At 43.2% G+C, this 19,943-nt stretch overlaps 1 protein-coding gene across 4 annotated transcripts in view; it reads left to right on the top strand.

Annotated features, from left to right (window-relative positions):
• Nucleotides 1–19,943, top strand: part of UBE2V1 (ubiquitin conjugating enzyme E2 V1) — a 33,449-nt gene that overhangs the window by 8,633 nt on the left and 4,873 nt on the right. For all 4 annotated transcript variants that reach the window (XR_013544483.1, XM_020779496.3, XM_020779497.3 and 1 more), the window contains exon 2: nt 18,251–18,399. Coding sequence is in view for 3 of the 4 variants with exons in the window: in XM_020779496.3 (XP_020635155.1) it covers nt 18,251–18,399 (149 nt within the window). In the remaining variant the exon portion in view is untranslated. The remainder of the gene's footprint in view (nt 1–18,250; nt 18,400–19,943) is intronic.

Genomic DNA, 19,943 nt, shown 5'->3' on the forward strand with positions numbered 1-19,943 from the left:
CAGGGCCTAGTAAGATTTGCTCTAGAGTAGGATGCTGAACCATTGGCACTCCAGATGTTTTGGAGTATAATTCCCAGAAACCCCAGCCTGTATTGCCAATGATGAAGGAATGTGAGAGTTGTAGTCCAAAACATCTAAAGTGCCTAAGATTTGCTGCCCTGGTCATTCATTTAACAAAAATATATTCCTCAGCAAAGATATATACACATTTTAGCTGTCTGTGGGGAGCATTAATTTGGCCTATGATAATTTGGGGGGTACGGAAGAATAACATACTGTATTGCTTGACCTACATTAAGTAATTATCCAAGCATATGATGAGATCATTAGAGATATTTTGTGAGTTTGTGTAGCCTTCCTTTGGCAACAAAGCATTTATGTACAAATTTCCATGCAGTTTTAACTATAGATTTTAGTAGAATAGAATTGAACCAATTTAGGAAAGAAAACTGAAAAAACTGTCATGACCAAAAATAGTTTGATTAGTCCAATTTGTGGTCAAGTACCCATCTGTAGCATCTTTACCTGAGATTGTCGCAAGTCCTACCTCTCAGTCTTTGCCCATTAATATTCAAAAAAATTTCATTCTTACAGTTGAACTTTAGAATATTGGCTTTAACTTAGGTTGTAGAGTAGTTTTGCTAATTGTTTGGCCAACTATAAGGTTTTTCATGGATGAATTATAGACCAAATATTTGATTTTACTTTAAAATATAACAACTCAGAGTGCAGTTTTCATCCTCGGATCTATTGACTGAAGGAGGCTTAGAAATGGGGTAGAGAAGGATTCTTCAGTGCAATGTCCCAAGATGTGTTGTGCTGCAACACCCATGATTCTCAACAGCACATCCGTTTGTCAGCTATGATGAGAATTGCTGTTTAATACATCTGGAGAGCACCAGGTTGAGGAAGGCTGCTTTTAGATATAATCAGCAGTAGTATTATGTTCTGGATTATGAGTCATTTACAGTGGCAACATCAATTGTTATGTGCCATCAGTTTTTTTCTGATGCTTGGTGACTATTCATTAATGACATGCAAAAGTTCTTATCATTAATGGTCCCACTCAGGGCTTGCAGACAGCAGGTTGCAACTTCCTTTATTGGCTCAACCTACTTCATGTTTGATATTCCACTTCACACTGCCTTCTCCTTTTTCCTTGCATTACTGTTTTTTCATTGAGTCTTACTTTCTGATCATACGTCCAAAGTATGATAGCATCAGTTTAGTCATTTTAGCTTCTAGTGGGAGTTCAGACATACTGTAATTTGATTGAGAACCAGTTTATTTCTTTGTGGTCACCATGGCACTTGTACAGTTCTCCTCCAAAATCACATTTCAAATGGAATGATTCCCCCCTCTTCATCTTTATTCATTGTTCAGTTTTCATGTCAGTGTGCAGTAATCAGGAACACCATAGTGTGGATAATCTTGGCCTTGGTGTTTAGCGGCACAGCATTGCACTTTAGGATCTTTTCTAATTTCTTCATAGCTGCCCTTCCAAGTCTCAGTCTTCTGGTTTCTCGGCTGCAATCTTCACTTCTGTTAATATTTGAATGAAACTTTAGAAAATCTTTAACAATTTCATTTTTTTCATTGTCAACAATAAAATTATTTGATGTTTTTTTCTGGAGCTCCTTTTCCTCCCACTTATTGTTCAGCTGTAATCTTTACACATTAGCTTTTTTAACCTTCCTCAGAAGCAATTTTAAATCTTTTCTATTTTCTGACCATTACTATGATGTTGTATCATTTGCATATCATAAATTATTGATGTCTGTGCCACCAATTTTCACTACTCCTTCATTTTAATCCACTTTCCCATATAATATTTTGGGTTAATCAGATGGTGATATAAAATACAGCCTTGACTAACACTTTTGCCCTTGGGGAACCATTCTGTTTCTTCCTATTCTGTTCTAATTCTCCCCATCCTTGTCCACAGTACAACTTGTGCATCAGGATGATCAAACGTTGTGACACACCCATTCCTTTAATCACAATCCAAGGTTTCACTTGACTATAATCTGTAAAACTCATTTTCTTCTGCAATTTTTAATACATTTGATTAGTACATTTGCAATAATCCCTAGTGTCATTCTCTTTTCTGATTCTACTTTGAATATCTGGCATTTTACATTCCATCTGCGTAAAAATATTTATTATAAAACCTTGAACATCATTTGCAGTGTGTGACAGTTGCTGCAGCCTTTGGCATTTCTTTGGGATTGGAATCTGTTGCTGAAATCCTGTTGTTCAGCTCCATTTGTGCAATGCAAAGTAATGGCAACATTAAGGCCAAAGTACTAGTTCACTCGCTTTTTCTTTTTCTTTCTCCTTCCCCCCCCCCCCCAGTCATTCTATGCCCTTTCAAACAGAGAGATTTGGTATGAACCAGATGAAAAAAAGAACCACTGGAAATAGTTTTATTGTGCTTATGGGATAAAAAGTCTGGAAATATATTTTTGATTACAATTCCCAGAATTGTATGGAAAAACATAAAACTGCATCTTTAGAGGTGCCTGTTTCCTTTGAAAAGTCAGACAGTTTCAGATGATCACTCACTGCATTTTTTAAAAAGCTTACAGACAAATGTATAAGTAATCAATGTGATCAAAAAGAGTCTAAAATAAATTGATTAAATTAGCAAATATAATTATATTCTTATTTTATTCAGAACACATTGGAAAATGGATACTATGAGACATAGATTATTATTACAGTGGTGCCTCGCATTACGATTGCACCACATTACGACGAATCCGCTTTATGACAATCTTTTTGCGATCGCAATTGCAATTGCAAAACGATGGTCTAAATGGGGGAATTTCGCTTTGCGATGATTGGGTCCCTGCGTCGGGAACTGATTCTTCGCAAAATGATTTTTTTCAACAGCTGATTGGTGGTTTCAAAATGGCCACCGGCTAAATAAAATGGCTCCCCGTTGTGTTTAGGCACAAATTCCTCGCTATACAGGCAGCGAAAATGGCCACCGTATGGAGGATCTTCACTGGACGGTGAGTTTTAAGCCCATTGGAATGCATTGAATGGTTTTCGGTGCGTTTCAGTGGGCTTTTTATTTTCGCTTTACGATGTTTTCGCTTAATGGTGATTTTCCTTGAACGGATTATCGTCGTTAAGCAAGGCACCACTGTATGTTATTACTGGTTGCCACGTGCTGAATTCAGCATAGTAAACATTTCGTAGAATCATAGAATAATTGAATTGGAAGGGACCTAGAAGGCTATTGTGTAGTTGCTTCTTAGGTACCCAGTGTGATGCAGTGGATAGAGGAGAGCTGGGTTCAAATCCCCACTCAACCATGGAAACTCATGGGGGATGTGGAACTGGTAAAACTACCTGGAAACCAAGCCTTATGAGGAGAGGCTGAAAGAATTGGGCATGTTTAGTCTTGAGAGAAGAAGACTGAGGGGTAATATGATAACACTTTTCAAATACAGAGGTACCTCGCAAGACAAATGCCTCAGGCAAGAAAAAAACTCAGAAGACGAAAGCATCTTGCAAGTTTTTTGGTGCCCTGCAAGACGAAGATATTTTTGTCTTGTGAGGTACGTTTTCCCATAGGAATGAACTGAATTTTAATTAATGCATTCCTATGAGCCAAACAAAGTCACTTACTAGGTAGGGAGCTGGGGAAGCACCATCGGAGGACTGGCGATCGCCAGTTTCAGAGGTCCCCCGGCAATCCTCCGATGGAGCTGGGCAAGCCTCTGAAGACTTCTCCATCAGCATTTTTAACTTTCCCCGCCCTTTTCCCTGCCTTTTTCCATTCGAAGGCTTGCCTCCAATGGTGCTCGGCAAACCTCCGAACAGAAAAAGTGAGGGGAAAAGAGCGGGAAATTTAAAAATGGTGCTGGGGAAGGCTTGCCCAGCACCATCATAGGAGTGCCAGGGGACCTCTGAAAGTGGCGATTGCAGTTGCAGGGGACCCCTGCCAGTCCTCCGATGGTGCTTCCCCAGCTCCCTACCTGGTAAGTGACTTTTTCAGAGGTTTTTTTTTTTTTTTTTGGCCCATAGGAACGCCTTAATTAAATTTCCATGCATTCCTATGGGAAAACTCGCCTCGCAAGATGAAAATTTCGCAAGATGACAGGTCTCACGGAACGAATTGTTTTCGTCTTGCGAGGCACCACTGTATCTGAAAGGCTGTCATACAGAGGAGGGGCAAGATCTGTTCTTGATCATCCCAGAGTGCAGGACACACAACAGTGGGCTCAAGTTAAAGGAACCCAGATTTCAATTGAATATTAGGAAAAACTTCCTAACTGTTAAAGCAGTACAACAGTGGAACCAATTACCTCAGAAGTTGGTAAGTGCTCCAACACTGGAGGCATTCAAGAAAAACTTAGATTATCACCTGGCAGATATGCTTTGATTGCATTCCTGCACTGAGCAGGGGTTTGGACTTGATGGCCTTCTAGGCCCATTCCAACTTCACTTTTCTATGATTCTATATTCCTTAACTGCCTCACTTACTTTGAAAACCCTATTAGGGTCACTATGACTTGATTACAAATAACAAGTTGCCGCTTATGTCAGTTTCAGACAAATTTGCTGCTCTTTTCATCAAGTTTTGTCCAGAGTTGATTAATGGAATCGCAGTATGTAAGATAGTTAATACTGTAATGCCGGCTGTTGCTGCTCATTGACAATATCAGCTGGTGATTCATAGGGATGTTGTAATAGAATAATCTGGTGTAGATCATCAAATACTGTATATACTACTACACTTCATATATTATATGTTCAAGGCATTCATAGTTTGAAGGAGAAGCAGAGCTATTTTCACTCCTTATTTGTCTGTGAGTTAGTTGCACCCTATTCATACATAGTTGTATTGGTGCCCTGATCACATGGAGTCTCTACATATGAACGACCATGTGTAAGAGTCTCTTTGCAGATATGTATCTTTTTTTGTGGAATATGAGAAGAGAGCTGCCCCCCTTCCCACACTATAAGCCCCCACCATATGAATTAACATGAATAAAGCTGTTGTGGACTATGGATAAAAGAAGACATGTTTGGTTCAAAGTCAAAATAAAAATTGTTGTATTTTAAATGCTGTTATATAAAATGTAAACAGTTACAGACATCAAGTACAGTGGGGTCTTGACTTGCGAACAGCCTGAGTTGCGTACTTTTTGAGTTGCGTACTTCTCCGTCCGCAAAAATCCATTTTGACTTGCGAACAGAGAATTGACGTACGAACCAAAAAGTGGGGGAGAAAAGGGGCCGGAGAGGCAGGGAAAGCGGGAAATTCAAACTGCTGTTGTTCGTCGACAGCGAAAGCCGAGAGAGACAGGCGCTCGCACTGAGCGCTGGCTATAGAGAGACCATGGGGTGCTCCTACTGGGCGGGCTACAGTACTGCCGGGTGCTGCGCTTGCCGCCGCCGCTCCTGCCCCCCGCCTTCTTCCAAGGGCCACCCTGCTGCCAGACCCTTGGGCTCGCCGGGGTCCCGGGCCACTCGTTGAAGGAAGGAGGCGTGTTGGGAGATGAGGCATAGCTGACCCACTGTGGAGGACTCTCTCCAAGCTGCGGGGCAGGCGCTCGCAGCGCGGGGCCGCCTCCTCCTCGGAAGCCGGAGACGGAGCGGGAGGCGCCCTTCGAAGAAAAACCCAGCGGAGCCTCCACTTCCAAGGCAACAGGGCGGCTACGGGGGTAGCACCGTGGGCGCTGCTGGACGGCCGCTGGGGAGGAGCCGGGAGCGAGGCGGGAGGTCGCCGCTCGGCCCACGCAAGGAAGGGCGGCAATCCTGCCTGGCGAAAGGGTGCCCGGAGGAGCCGGCCCTTGCCCTCCCAGGAACGGCGAGGAAGGGTCCCCGCAGCATCCACCCAGCCCCCGGGGGCTTTGGGCGCCTCCGCTGGCCGAGCTCTGTTCCTCTTCCTCCTTTTCCCCGAGAGGTGCGGGATCGGGATCTGCTGCCCTGGAGCAAGGAGGCGGAAGCGAAGACGAGAACCTGCTGCCCGGCTGGGGCTGCCGAGGAGTGTCCGGGGCACACTAAGAGGCTCCGGGAAGGCCAGGAGGCAGCGCGGGCGCCGTCCCCGCCCCCTGCCCGCCTTCCTTCGGGGCTGCCGAGGGCCGCGGGAGAGCACCGGCAGGCTCCGCAGCCAGCTCCAGGAGGCCTACCCTAGCCCTAGCGCCGGCGTCCGGGCTGCCTGCCAACCCGCCCCCTGCCCGCCTTCCTTCGAGGCTGCCGAGGGCCACGGGAGCAGGAGAGCACCAGCAGGCTCCGCAGCCAGCTCCAGGAGGCCTACCCTAGCTCTAGCGCCAACGTCCGGGCTGCCCACCAATCCGCCCCCTGACCGCCTTCCTTCGGGGCTGCTGAGGGCCGCGGGAGCGGCTCGGCTTGGCTTCCCCATGCGAGGTTGCTCTCTGGTGCCTCCCCTTCTCCTCCCGCCAAGGCCGCCACCACCGCCGGGACCTGTGGGCCCATTCTGGGCCGAGCGGAGGTGCTCGCAGGTATGTAATGAATGCCCCGACTGACGGCACCCCTTCCCTTCCTCAGGGTCCCGCGCCGCTTCCCATTAGTTTCTATGGACGGAAAAGAGCAGATATGGATCAAATGGTTTTCAGTGCATTTCTATGGGAAATGCAGAATTGACCTGCAAACTTTTTGACTTGCGAACCACCTTCCAATACGGATTAAGTTCACAAGACAAGACCCCACTGTAGCTAAATGGGTAGAGCAATTTGGGTACTATCATTCAAATTCATGATGGTTAGTGTGACAGAATAATGTATTGATTAGTTTTCAAACAATAAGTGATAAAATGGTTGTTCTGGTTTTTCGGGCTCTTAGGCCATGTTCTGAAGGTTGTTCTTCCTGACGTTTCGCCAGTCTCTGTGGCCGGCAGAACAACCTTCAGAACACGGCCTAAGAGCCCGAAAAACCCAGAACAACCATTAGATCCTGGCCGTGAAAGCCTTCGCGAATATAATAAGTGATAAAACTTAAAAAAGAGAAGCAGCTTTTAATATTATATGCCAGGCTGGCATGATGCCACAGAGACACAAAGTAGGCAGCAGTTTTCTTCTTTTTGTTAAGACTGGAAGCTTGAACATTTGTTTTCTTTTCCTGGTAAACTACACACTGGTCTGACAGACGAATTTGCCATCAATCAGCATTGGATCAATAAGCCTGTCAGCCTCATCCCAAGTTGGTGGCTACCTTCTACTGTGTTCCCCCGAAAATAAATCAGAGTCTTATATTAATTTTTGCTCCAAAAATGCATTAGGGCTTATTTTGAGAGAATGTTTTATTTTTTTCATGTACAGCAATCTACATAAATTCAAATACAGTGGTGCCTCGCTAGACGATGTTAATCCATTCCATTGAAATCGCTGTCTTGTGAAAACATCGTCTAGCGAAAAGTGTTTCACCATTGGAATGCATTGAAACCTGTTTAATGTGTTCCAATGGGGGGGAAATAGTAGTTGTCCAGCGAAAATCGTGCATAGGGAAGCCATTTTGCGAAGCACTGATCAGCTGTTTAAATTGCTGTCTTGCAAAGCATCTGTCCCAAAAACACGTGTTTTGTGAAGATTACCCATAGGGAAGCCTTTTTGCAAAGCCGCCGATCAGCTGTAAAAATCATCGTCTTGTGAAAAAAACGGTCTGCAAAGCATGGACCAAATGCAGTGGTGCCTCGCTTAGCAATTGCTTCGTTTAACGATGTATTCGCTTTGCGATGGGTTTCTTTGAGGAATTTTCCGCATCGTTTAACGATGTTCTCTATGGGGGGATTTCACTTAACGATTTTTTCCAATGCTTTTCAATGAGGGAAAAAACAAAAAATCACCAAAAATTAACGAAGACTCAGAACAAAGCCAAACTAAGTTTGTACATGTTTTACAAGGTGCACTACCGAATCCAAGCATTTAAAACAGGTTTCAAACATTTTAAGACACTTAAAAATGAGCGAAAACAGACATCGGAAAGCCATTCAAAAGCACTGAAGCCAGTAATCCGTTCCCATTGGAACGGATTAACCGGTTTTCAATGCATTCCTATGGGAAATGGTGTTTGGCTTAACAATGTTTTCCCATAGCGATGTTTTTTTGGAACCAATTAACATCGTTAAGCGAGGCACCACTGTAATTGTCCAGCGAAATCCCCCATAGGAAAAACCATTTTGCGAATCGCTATAGCGATCGCAAAAAGTCAACGTCTAGCAAAAAAAAACATTTTGCGGGGTAATCGTCTTGCAAGGTACCACTGTACAGTCATGTCATCTTCTGGTTGCTGCACAGTGGTGGAGGACATGGTTTCACTTAACTGGGGCTTATTTTGGGGGTAAGCCTTATATTAGGAGCATCCTGAAATCTTACTAGGCTTATTTTCAGATTAGGTCTCATTTTCGGGGAAATGGTAATACAAAGTCGAATCATTCCCTTTGTTGTTTTTTTCCAGAAATGTGACACTGTGGTGTACATTTTGGGCTGTTCCCTTTTCTAGAGTGGTTGTGTTTTTGGCAAGCATAACCATATGGTTACTTGCTGGTCTCTTTGAGGACATAGTGTGCCTGTGTTCAGGAGGCAGGTGTCAGGCGGTGTGGCTAGGAGGGATCTCCCAGATTATCACATAAATCCCAGAGACTTTTTGAAAACACCAAGATAGCTTGCTGTTTTCCAAGACTTGGAACAAAAACAGCTGAAAGCTCGAGGCAGATGATCAATGTCTTGCGAAGCATCGGTCGGTCCCTCAGTATCTAGTTCTTTTATGACACCTTAAAATATAGAGGAACAAAAAACAATACTTTGTTGAGAAGAGAATGGCATATGACTTGAAAAATTCCAATCAAAATGCATCTAAGTATCCTCTAAAAGCAACTTTTGAAAGTACACTAATGCCAAAGCATTACTTATTGAACCAAGAAAAGAAAATGTACAATAAGTTGTTCCATTGTTTTGTAATTTAATTTAGTTGTACTATTGTTACCCAAAAAGTAGCTAGCTAAAGTTAGCTACATTACTTATAACTAGTTTCTTGCAACCTGTTAGAATATGGGGTCTTGTCTCCATTGTCTCACTAACCATTTAAGCCACTTCAAGTCATTTCAAAGTTAGTTGAGACTTTTTTTCCAAGAGATGGGTGGGTGGCTTGTATGAACAAATCTTGAATAGTTACGTATTTTTTGTTTCTTTTTCAAGGCTTAGAGGAAGTGGGTGGAAGCTTCAACCTATTGATGGTATCCTTCCTCAGGACTCATTTGTTGAAGCAGTTTACTAGTAGTGGGTGGGCTTAAAGCCCAAATTGGGCACACCTGTTCCATGATGTAAACCACTCAGAGAGTGCTTTAAGGCAAGCACTATGGAGCGGTATATAAGCAGAACGCTTTGCTTTGCTTTCTGTCACTTCCAGTTTGGAGAAACCAAAGGAACAGTCTCCACAGGGTAGCATCTTGGCTCCATTACTTTTTAACATTTATACAAGTGATAAGCCAACATTCCCATACTTCAGGAGGTTCATCTGTGCTGATGATCTTGCCTCAACAGTTAAGGGAAAACCCTTGAGGCCATCGAGCACCAGTTAACCTCTGCATTAGAAGATATGTCCTTTTATTATGAAAACAACCAGCTGAAACCAAACCTTTTAAAAACACAGGTCTCTGCCTTCCAATTAAAGAACTGAAGAACAGAGAGGAAACTCTGATTTAGCTGGGAAGACTAGATTTTGGAACATTGCCCTGCCCCAAAGTATTTGAGTGTCACTCGGGATCAAACTCTGACCTATTAAAAACATTGTCTAAAAACCAACAGAAAGTTGTTGCCAGAAACAACATACTTAGGAAACCAGCTGAGTCAGACTGGGGTACACACCCACAAACAATAAGAACAACAGTTTCATCTTCTGCTGCTCCACAGCAGAATATGGTAGCACCATGTGATATAAATCTGGACATGGCAAACAAATGGATGTAGCTCTTAATGAACCATGCTACTTGAAACCTACCCCCAAGTCTATTTCTTGTCTGGCATTGCTCCTCCAGACATATGTTGAGAAATGCTAGGAAATAATGAACAAAATAAGGTAATACGGCACCAAACCCATCCACTTCATGAACACCAGTCCCTAGATAAGTGATTCTCAATCTTGAGTAACACAGGCGTTCTTGAACTATAACGCACAGAAGCCTTCACTACTAGCTGTGCTAGCTAGAGCTTCTAGGACTTGTAGTCCAAGAACACCTGAGTTAAGCCAAGGTAGGGAACCACTGCCCTAGACAATGGCTAAAATTGATGGAAGGTTTTCTGCACACATCTCAAGCTCTTAATATTAATCCAGAAGATACTAGGATAAACATAGAGAGAACAAAAACAACACACATCTGCTAAATGGCTGAATGCTGAAAAACGTCTCCCACTGGGACAAGACTAGCCTCTGGAAGCCAGATAATAGAATTCAAACGAAGTAGGATGATCAAAGAATAATCAAGTGAAATGGGGCTACTTGGATAGAAGACAAATTTTCTGTGATTGTGAAGAAATTCAGTCACTGCAACAGTTATGTGCATGCAATTTATGCCCCATCACATTTACAAAAGAATATCTAGCAAATGGCTGAGATGATGCTACTGAAACAGCCCACTTCTCATAAAAAATGTTACAATAATTAAGCCAGTGATGCTTTGACTTATGAACATCCCGACTTACCACAATTTCGAGTTGCAACCTGTTCCGGTCGCAGAATTTTGCTTCATCCTGCGGCTGGAGCTTCAAGCTGCAAACAAAAGAGGCAGTGGGAAAAGGCGAGGAATTCAAATTACAGGACTAACTGTTGGTCGGCGAAGAGCTTCTTTGTAGCTGTTTCACCCCAATGGTTAATGTGCGCACGTTTGCAGAGAGGCTTCGGACTGCCTGGTGCTGCTTTCTGCTTCTGGATTTTGCAGGGTGGGGTTGGAGGGTTATGTTTCTGTGCTGTATAGTTTTTTGTTTTGTTTTTTGGTGTGTGTGTTTTTTCAGCCCCATCGCATTCCGATGCGGCTGGCTGTGTGTGTGTGTGTGTGTGTGTGTGTGTGTGTGTGTGTGTGTGTGTGTGTGTGTGTGTGTGTGTGTGTGTGTTTTGATGGGGCTGGCTGTGTGTCTGGGGTATTTTTTTATCCCCCCCCCAGCTCCATCATGTTCTGATGGGTCTGGCTGTGAGTGGGGTGTGTGTGTGTTTTCCCCCCCCAGCCCTATCACGTTCCGATGGGGCTGGCTGTGTGTATGGAGCGGGTTTATTTTTTTTCACCCCCATCACATTCCGATGGGTCTTGCACTGTTTTGTTTTTTTGGGTTTTTTGGTGATTATTTATTTTTGTCTGGAACAGATTAATCACGTTCCCATGCATTCCTATAGGAAATGGTGCTTCAATTTACGACCATCTTCTGGAGCAGATTATGGTCGTAAGTCGAGGCACCACTGTAATTTGCTTTAACTTTAGCTCTATTGAAATATATTTCCGTATTGTTAAATTGTGCAATACCCTGATACAAATAAAAAAAGGAGACTTCCCTTTTCATCATTCTCTCATTTCTCTATTCTTGCATGCCCAGGTTGCCGGAAGCAGGGCAAATCATTTTGGCTAAAAGTCTAAATATAGTGTTTGTAAGGGCTTTTTGAAATCAGACCAGAGACTGTAGGTCATTTCTTCTAAATTAAATAAGGCCAAAAAAGAGAGAGTATCATTTGCATCTGTATATCTAATCCAAACCTTTTTGACTGCTTTCTTACTATTACTATGGAATCTGGTTCCTTGAGATTAATAAATTAGTAGCATTCCTAGGCTATTGAAGGGAGATAGAGTATAAAATGCACACTCTTAGTGGACCTTGAAGGTTAGTTATATACAGCGGGCCCTCGACTTATGAATGGCCATATTTATGAAAATTTCTACTTACGAACTGCTCCGATGGAAAAATTTTCCCTCTATTTCCGAACTGAGTTCAAGTTAAGAACGGAAAAATGGCAGGGGAAAGGGCGAGAAATTCAAACCGGTGGCGAAGAGGCTGCTTCTTTGTAGCTCTTTCACCCCAGCGATTTGGAAAAGGGAGGCTCAGCCTCCTGGGCTTCCAGTGCTGCTGCGCTGGGTTCAAGCTAAGGGGCCGGGAGTGAGGGCACACGGGCAAACCAGAGGCCAACTTTTGGAATGCCTCAGACTGGGAGTCCGCTCTCCCCTATGGGACCGGACTGGGCTGCCCACAGTGTTGTTGCGACCCCGGAGTCCATCTTCCTGGGCCAGAGCCAGTAGAATGGGGGGGGGAGATGGAGGAGAGCTTTCCTTTGGTGCCACCCCAGGGAGCGCTCGGGTGGGCTTCCCTCTCACTGCTTTGCCAGATGGCTCCATCCCAAGCTTCGCCCGCCTTCCACACCTCCCTGCGTGGAGGAATCTGCTGCCCGCACCTCCGGTGCCCCTCTTCCTCAGCTCTTCCCTCCGGCTCTGCCACGGCGCCTCCACTCCACTCCTTGCCCTTTCCTTCCTCGGGATTCCCCCCCGCGTCACCCCTCCCTCACCTCTGCTGCTGGCATTGCTGGCTGTGGAGTTCCCGCAACCCATCGCCTGCCTGCCGGCCTGCTTGGTGGTGGCTGCTGAGGCACTCTCGCTCTTCTTCCATTACAAATGTGGAAGCGGTGAGGGGGAGCAAAAAGAGAAGCGCTCTGCCTCCAAGGAAGGGATGACACCGGCAGAGATGCACGAGCAGAAGGTCGGCCCCAGGAAGGCACCAAGGGGACACCTCGCTGGCTCTGCAGGCTTGCCCTCGCTCTCAAATAAAAACGCTTCCTTTGTCCTCTGGAGTTGCGGCGTTGCTGCTGCATTGGGAGGCTGAACCTGGCCAGGGCGCTCTGGTCGCTCACCGGCCTCTCCCTCTGCCATGGCTGCGGCCCCGCTGACACCGCCTTGGCTGCAGCCAGGGGAAGTGAGTGCCATCGGAGGAGGCTTTGGGCTGGCAAGGTAGGGCGCTGCTTTTTAAAAACTCTTCTGGGTGGCTTTTACAAGGTAGCTTTGGGGTGGGAGGTTATGTTTCTGCTCTTCTTTTCTGGTGTTTTTTGTTTGTTTGTTTTTTTGCAGTCCCAGCGTGGGACTTGCTCTGATGTTTATTTTGGGGTTTTGTTTTCTTTTGTTTTGCACCCCAGCGTCTTCCAGTCTTGCTCTGTTTACTGTATTTGGTTGTTTTTTTAAACCCCAGTGCCTTCCAATCTGGTATGCTGTGTTCTTTTAATTTTTTGGGGGGGGTATTTGTTTTCTTCAGCTGGAACAGATTAATGGGTTTTCAGTACATTCCTATGGAAAATTTGGATTCTGTTTATGTACATTTCGATTTAGAAGCCTCCTTCCAGAACGGATTAAGTTCGTAAATCGAGGGCCCACTATACCTGTTTGTATACATAAGTGAAAGCACATGGGATTGGGATTTTTTTTTCTTTATATTTAAAATAATTTATACACCACTGCTGCTAACTAGAAGTGTCCCAAAGGAACTCACATTAAAATAAAATGTTAACTATACAATGAAACATAAATACCAAACATTAATATTAACATTTATTTAAAATTTTTGTAGATCCTCCAAGCTCTGTCCCAGACTGAAAAGAGTGATAGCAAGAAACTTCTTATTACAGTGGTGCCTTGATTTACGAACACTCCTACTTATGACCATTTCGAATTAACGACCAGCTCCAGCTGCAAAATTTTGTTTCTACTTGTGACTGGAGCTTCTACTTATGAACAGAAAAAGGCAGGGGAAAAAGGTGGGAAATTCAAATTGCTAACTGTAGGTGGCGACGAGGCTGCTTCCTTGTAGCTCTTTTGCCCCAGCAGTTAGAGATCTTCAGAGGCTTGAGACTGCCTCCTTCTGCTTCTGAGAGCATGTGTGTGTGTTTGCAGGGAGGCTTCGGGCTGCCTTGTAAGGTAAGATGCTATTTTCTGCTTTTTAAAAACTGTTCTGGGTGTTTTTACAGCATGGTTTTTGAGCTGGGGGGTTATGTTTCTGTGCTGTGATAGGTCTTGGTTTTTTCCCCCATTTCTGATTGGTCTTGGGGGGTTTGGTTGCTATTTGGATTTTTTCCCATTTCTGTTGGGTCTTGGGGGTTTCCTTGCTTTTGGACTCCCCCACCCATTTCTGATGGGTTTGGGGGGGTTGTTTGCTTTTAAGTACCCCCACCATTTCTGATCATGCACGATCTGCTTGATTGCTTTTTGCTTTCTCTTATTTGCATTTGCTATGGGTCTTGCAAGGTTGATTGTTCCCCCCCCCCTTCGGCTGGAAGGGATTAATCGCGTTTCCGACTGGTCTTCCAGTGATTTGGGGGGGGGGGATGATTTTTTTCTTCGGCCAGAATGGATTAATTGCATTTCAGTGCATTCCAATGGGAAATGGTGCTTTGACTTATGACCATTTCGACTTATGCCCATCTTCCTGAACCAATTAAGTTCGTAAGTCGAGGCACCACTGTATTTATGTTCTTATTTTCAAAGTGCAAGAAAATGCCCTGAAATTTAGGCAATTGAAGTCATAGATTGAAACAATGTATCCTGGTTTGGCTTTAAGTAATAATGCATTAATTTTGAGGTCTAATTTTAATTTAGACTATACTACTATAATTTATTTCCTTCTGATTAGGAAAATCTGAGATTCTCATTGGTATCTTTAAGAACTTAACAAACATCTATTTGTGGAAATATTGTATAGCAGTAAACTCATACTGATAGTTACTGAAATGGTATATTTCAATCAGTTGTCAATAATTGAGTTTGTTCATATTGCAGATGCTGAGTTGGACCAAGATTAAGTCATACTAGTAGGAGGTGTTTGAACATTCAATCTAACATACAGATTTCAAAGAAGTAAATATTGCTTAATCTGCGAATGTACCTTGTAGATACCACTAATGTCCCCATTTAAAAAATACTTTAGATGTAACTGTTATGATGTAGACTGAATAAATGGCTAGTCCTGTTGCTTGGCAATAAACCAGTAATTGTAGGCAGTAGTCTAGTCAGGGTTTTTTTCCTTATCTTAGTTATTTGCCAAATACTTCCCTTTCTAAAATAGCCTTTTCAGCCCTATAATGTGTGCGTGGGGGGGATTGGATCTATTGTGCAAGTCACACACCCTTGAGGCTGTGGTACAGACACAGATTTGTGTGTGTGTGTGTTCAGGATGCTTTTGGATGAGTTGGAGAGGGTGTGCTGTTCTTCAGGGTCCAGGGAAGGACAAAATTCAACTTTGGACCCATGAAAATTGCCTGCTTTTAACCTAAATTGAGGACGAACTGATTTCATATAATTTGATTGATGTCTTCTGAAAAATAATTTTTTGTTCAGCCTGTAAATATTGAAACAAAAATATTTATCGAGACAAAAGCAGACATACATTGCTTAAATATTACCTTCAAACAAACAAAAATTAATACTTCAGATAAGAAAACCTGCTCAAGAGCTCAACTCCTGTTTCCAAATAGTCTTCAAGGCTAGCATCATAGTTACAGTAGTTGATACTGAAGTTACTAATGACATAGACCAGAGGTCCCCAACCCCCAGTCCATGGCCCGGTTCTGGTCCATGGCCTGAGCCGGACTGGGCTGCAGACACAGACCTCCCCTCTTGCACACACTCACCCACACACAGTTGATTTGTGCATGTGTGTGTGCTCCAGCACACCCGTGTAAGCGCTGCGCCGCAATGTGTGCATGCGCACAAATGTGCCCCGCACAAGCACTGCACCACCATTCACGCATGTGCGAGAGAGAGAGCGCTTGTTCCTGCATGCGCATGAGCGCAGGGTGTGCCCCGTCTTCCCCAGCCAGTCCGCGGGGTGAAAAAGGTTGGGGACCCCTGAATAGACAGCAGGAGTGGGTAAAGTGCAGTTGGACTTCAGTTTCCATCAGCCCTAGCCAGCATAGTCAACAGCATGTGGAGTTCAACAGCATGTGGAGAGCCACACGTTGCCTACCCATAAGGTATCAGAGTAGATTTATATTTGCATAGGAATAGATTTAAGGCAATATAATATTAAACCATCATGTATGCATTTCCCTATTTTCAGACATGTGCTAGATTGTACTTTTCTTGTATAAGTGATCCCACTTCAGACTCATTATCTCTGTTGCACCACCCTGTGGTGGAATGTTAGGGTTGCACTACGCACTCTCAGGGAAGGTTCAGCCCTTGCACAACCTTCCACAAGTGCAGTAACTGCTTGAGGAAGTGTGTTTAGGACACCATCCTTCAATGGGGAGTGAGAGCATGCAACAATTGTTCCACAGGATACAAGCACAATGACATAACAAGGTACTTGATTCCAGAGTATTGTATTCATACTGGTATGCTTTGTTCTGATCTTATTAACAATTCTGTGAAGTTATTTTTTGGGGGAGTGTCTTTGTTTTTGTCCACTGACTTGCTCAACAAAATAAGCTAAATTTTTATTTCTTGCAATTCTCATTTCTCTTCAGCCCAAACTGGAATGTTTTTCAGTTGTCATAATTTCTACTTTTAGCTGTTGTTGGATAGTTGTCATTCTGTTCTTAGAATTTTTAGCAACTAATTTGGAATAAAAAATACTATTTTTTTATTTCTGACTAATGGCAACCCTTTCCATGGTTTTATAAGTAGAGAGTACTCAGAAATGGTTTACCATTTCCTTTCTTCTGAGGGTGCAGTTTGGCCATGGCTACACAGGTTAGCTCTGGTACAGGAAGCACAGTGGGGAACTGCATCTAGCTTCAAAGCCAGATACTCAACTAACTGGACTATGGAGCCAGCTAATTTGGAATAAACTAATGTAATTTATTTCTTTGTGTTTACAATTTGGGGAGTAGGTCATTGGGAAATTTTACTAGACTTTAATTTGAACACATTCAGTGTAAATGTAGCTCATACATTTAATTGTTAGCAATCTGTCGGTGGTGGTATGCTTTTTAAAAAGTGCTCAGTAGTACACTGTTAAATACTTATTAATGCAATGAAGTTGTTAGTACAGCATCTGTTACTTCATGTTGTGTGAAGCAAGATACTGAATAAAAGGGAGTGCGGATTCTTCGTCATTGGTTCATTTGGTACATGTAAAAAAGGTAAAGGTTCCCCTTGACATTTTTAGTCCAGTCGTGTCCGACTTAAGGGGGCGGTGCTCATCCCGTTTTTCAAGCCGTAGAGCCAGCACTTGTCCGAAGGCAGTTTCCGTTGTCACGTGGCCAGTGTGACTAGGGAGCTTCATTTTACCTTCCCACCAAGGCGGTACCTATTTATCTACTTGCATTTGCATGCTTTCGAACTGCTAGGTTGGCGAGGAGGTGGGACAAAGCGACGGGAGCTCACTCTGTCGCGTGGATTCGATCTTACGACTGCTGGTCTTCTGACCCTGCAGCACAGGCTTCTGCGGTTTAGCACACAGCGCCACCAAATCCCACTTTTGGTACATGTACCATATGAATAAAAACACTTTCTGAGGACTATTAAGTAGACTTGCTTTCTTTTCCCCTGCAGTTTGGTTTCTACTGATAATACCCATTAGGTTATTGCATTCTGAATTTGGTTTCGGTAGGACAGTTGTTTTGCAACACAGTCTGGGTCAGTTGGAGGGCTGCTTTAGAATTGTAAATGGAAGAGGGCCGCACTGCCACATTAACTTCAGAACAGCCATACAGTACTTGGTTATAGCTTAATATAGTCTTTTCTTTATTTCATTTTGCTTGTTTAAAACATTTTTAGACATCTATTCCCATTGTTCTCCCCACCTTTTTTCCTGCTGTCTCTTTTGAGAAGGGAATCTATTTTTGTTCTAGCTTGCCACATAATTGCCACACCCAACAGCTGCAGCACAATTAGGCTTTCACTTTCACTGTAATTAATGCAGTAAGTGTATAGGTGGAGACATGCAGTGTAACTGGCTGGTTGCCACAGACTGGAGCTGATAGCAGGTTGATTGTGAGCTTTTGCATCCAGGGAAAGGTAGAGGAAAGCATCTGTCATAATGAAAGAGTTATTTTGCTTCATTTTATTTCCTGTGAAATAAGGAGAGGACACAGATAATGGATGCTTGCAATATTCTCAGGCATTTGCAATAGCCTATCAGTCTTATGTTTTTAGCCTGCAGCCTATATTTAATTAACAGAGAGTAAGCATCATTAAATTAAGTGGGCCTTTATTCTAGTAATTGTGCTTACAACTGCACTGTTAATTAATGAAATGTTTGACATATTGATTGAAAGTATCCAATCTTAATATTGTCTTCTGATTTGTATTCAGGAGTAAAAGTTCCTCGCAATTTTCGACTGCTGGAAGAACTTGAAGAAGGTCAGAAAGGAGTAGGAGATGGGACAGTTAGCTGGGGTCTTGAAGATGATGAAGATATGACGCTTACAAGATGGACAGGCATGATCATTGGGCCTCCAAGAGTAAGCATCCATTTAAAAATATGGAAACCACTACCCTTAAGCCTGTTTTATTTGCAAAATGCCTCTTTTTTGCATATGTCAGTTAGTCTGTTAGGGGTAGGAGTTGCTATTTTTCTTCCTGTGATTTTGTTCTATATATATATGATTTAATTTCTCTTTCACCCTGCTGTGCTAGGTAGTGCTACAGTGGCTGAAATCCTGTTACCTGCACAGTTAAGTTGCAAGAGTACGGTCTCTGAAACATTGGAACTTATGGAGGAACTGATTCACCAAATCCCCATGGATCCAATGAGCCTATTCTTGTTTATTTAGTTATTTATTTAAAATATTTTTACCCTTCTTTCTCCTTAAAAGGACCCAAGGCAGTGACTTACTATGCTGAGCAGCAGGATTTCAGCCAATGTATGAGCAGCTTATGTGTTTACAGTAGAGATGGGGGTATTTGTATACGAATATCCCCGCACAGGTGGAAATAACGAGGGCTGGACTGTCCATTCACAATTTCACCACTGCTGCTGGCTCCACGGAGGCTTACTATTGCACTGTTCTCCGCAATGGATTAGCCACTCTCCAACCTAGCAAAGATTCTTGTCATCCCACCTCCTGCCAGAACTGGGTAATTAGTTGCAGACAGTGGCACGATAGGAAGGTCCGACAAGCTCGCGTTGTTATTTCCACCTGTGCGGGGATATTTGTATACAAATACCCTCATCTCTAGTTTACAGTAGTAAATGATTAACGAAACCGAAGAAAACAGGACAGTTGAAAAACCTGTGAGACACTGCTGGCATTTTCTGTGCTCCTAAATAATTTGTATTCTTCCCCCGTCTAAGATATTAGAATTTGATATGCCAAAAGTATTTCTGTTTAATATAAAACTATGATGCAGGTGAACAGCAACATTAACAAATACATTCTACCACGTTTCTATATCAAGTACATAATTTTAATGGCCTTTGGGAATGGTTCTCTTGAAGTATTTGTGGCTTAATCCTGGTTATTATAACTGCCAGATGTATGCAAAGGAACAGCAAGCTATAAGTATTCATTAAGCAAGGGTAGATGACATGCAGGCTTCATACAGCCTCCTAGTACAGCACCGGGCTACTTCAACACCACAATCCCTGAGACAAGTGACTCATCCCCAAATGGCAAACTGCATCCCTTGGAAATTTTGTGGGGGTGCAATTTGCAATGTAAACTCCCTAGTAAGACATGAAAAGGCCTTTTTAAAAATTGAAGTGGAAGTGACTGGCTCGTCATTAGCTGTTCTTACAAAAGTCCCTTCTGGTCTAAAATCGGGTGGGGTCAAATTACACTTAAATTCCAAATGGCACCACCTTTCAGGTTTTGGTTGCAATTTTGAGAGGTGTCAGAAAGGGTTGCAATCTACCAGGGTGGGTTGGGCACAAAAATTTCCCCCAGACCCTTAGAAGTTGGCTACCCCCTGCATTAGAGAAATGTAATGAGGAGAGAATGGAAGCAAAGATGAAGTTCTGATAAAATAAAAATAAACCTGATGTATTTACCAAACAAATTGCAAG

Source organism: Pogona vitticeps, chromosome 4 (genome assembly GCF_051106095.1).
Source record: "Pogona vitticeps strain Pit_001003342236 chromosome 4, PviZW2.1, whole genome shotgun sequence".
Taxonomy (NCBI): Eukaryota; Metazoa; Chordata; class Lepidosauria; order Squamata; family Agamidae; genus Pogona; species Pogona vitticeps.